A 1,845-nucleotide genomic window follows, 5' to 3' on the forward strand; every position below is an offset into this window, starting at 1 on the left:
ATATATATATATATATATATATATATATATATATATAGGCATATATATATACATATACACATATTTATTTATGTATTTTTTCTATATTTTTTTCTTTCTCCTTTCTCTTTTGCAGAAGAAAATCGCTATCCTGGTTTGTCTGATCATTTTGGTTTTAGTTATCATTTCGACAGTGGGCGGAGTTTTTGGTGGTTGAGGGTTGAAGGGGTCAGCATTATGTTTTCACCTGAACCTATCAAACCTTCTCCAACCCACTGTCACTTCACTTTTTACTCTCCTTCTTTCTCTCTCTTTCTCACATACATTCACACACACCTACATACCTACATACACTGAACAGATACACACACATATATATATATATATATATATATATATATACACATGTATATATATATATACATATGTATATATATATACATATGTATATATATATACATATGTATATATATATACATATGTATATATTTAACATGTATATATATAGCATATATATATATATATACATATATACATACGTATATATACATATATTATATATACATATATATATTATATACATACATATATATTATATATATACATATATATTATATATATACATATATATTATATATATACATATATATTATATATATATACATATATTATATATATATACATATATTATATATATATACATATATTATATATATATGCATATATATATATATATATATATATATATTATGTGTGTGTGTACACAAATATGGACTTACACATGCTCACATTCACATAAAACCACACCCAAACTTTTCCAACAGCCACTAATATTACTACAACCACCACCACCACTACCACCACTACAACACCAATGGACAACTCTTACTATAATGGTTTTTTTTTTGTGTGTGTGTATCTATTTGTTACTCCTATCAGCTTGTTGATTTGGCTTAAAAAAAGAAAAAGAAACGAAAAAGAAAAAGTTCAAAAAAAAAAAAAGAGAAAAGAAAGAATAAAACTCACAACAACAACAACAACAACTACAACAACAGTAATTGCTACAACAACAACAACACTGCTTGTCCAATGAAAAAAAAACCCAGAAAGATGAACCAATGAAAATAATGAAATAACGATTCCTTTATAAATATATAATATATATATATTAAGTGTGGGTGTGTGTATGTGAGTATTGTATGCATGTATGTATATATATATTTATGTATGTGAGCATATTGTATGCATGCATGTATGTATGTATGTATATGTGCGTGTTGTGTGTGTATATGTGTGTTGTATGTGTACGTGTGTAATTGTTTTTCAAAATTTATGCCATTATTATTATCATCATCATTATTATTATTATTATTATTACTGTTATTAATTATTATTATTAGTATTATTATCTTACTTAAGAAGCACTTTTTGTTGCTCTCTCCCTCTCGCTTCTTATATGTATGTGTGTGTGTATATATATATATATATATATATATATATATATATATATACACACACACATACATGGTCGCCTTTTCATCAACCAACCAGCCAGCCAACATGCATCCACAGACTTTTCTACTGAATGGATGCTCTCCATGTCCCCTACTCTTCTCTCTCTTCCATCTTCTGCCCTTCTCCCCATCCAGTTACTTCACCTAAGAAGGAACAATAACCACAAGAACAAATTGCACCTCAATGACACATTAATTTACTCTCATTTACATACATACATACATACACACATACATGCACATACACATTCCCACACCCACATTCCTACATGTACACTTACATGCATTCCAACATGTACACTTATACATAATCCAACGTGTACAGATATACATTCCAATGTGTATATATTCT

At 27.3% G+C, this 1,845-nt stretch overlaps 1 protein-coding gene across 1 annotated transcript in view; it reads left to right on the forward strand.

The window, feature by feature from the left end:
• LOC106880788 (syntaxin) overlaps window positions 1–1,022 on the forward strand; it is a 213,815-nt gene extending 212,793 nt beyond the window's left edge. Inside the window, exon 10 of the mRNA XM_052976683.1 lies at window positions 116–1,022. Coding sequence (XP_052832643.1) covers window positions 116–196 — 81 coding nt within the window. The 3' untranslated portion in view covers window positions 197–1,022. The remainder of the gene's footprint in view (window positions 1–115) is intronic.
• The last annotated feature ends 823 nt before the right edge of the window (window positions 1,023–1,845 follow it).

Source organism: Octopus bimaculoides, chromosome 25 (genome assembly GCF_001194135.2).
Source record: "Octopus bimaculoides isolate UCB-OBI-ISO-001 chromosome 25, ASM119413v2, whole genome shotgun sequence".
NCBI classification, from domain to species: Eukaryota; Metazoa; Mollusca; class Cephalopoda; order Octopoda; family Octopodidae; genus Octopus; species Octopus bimaculoides.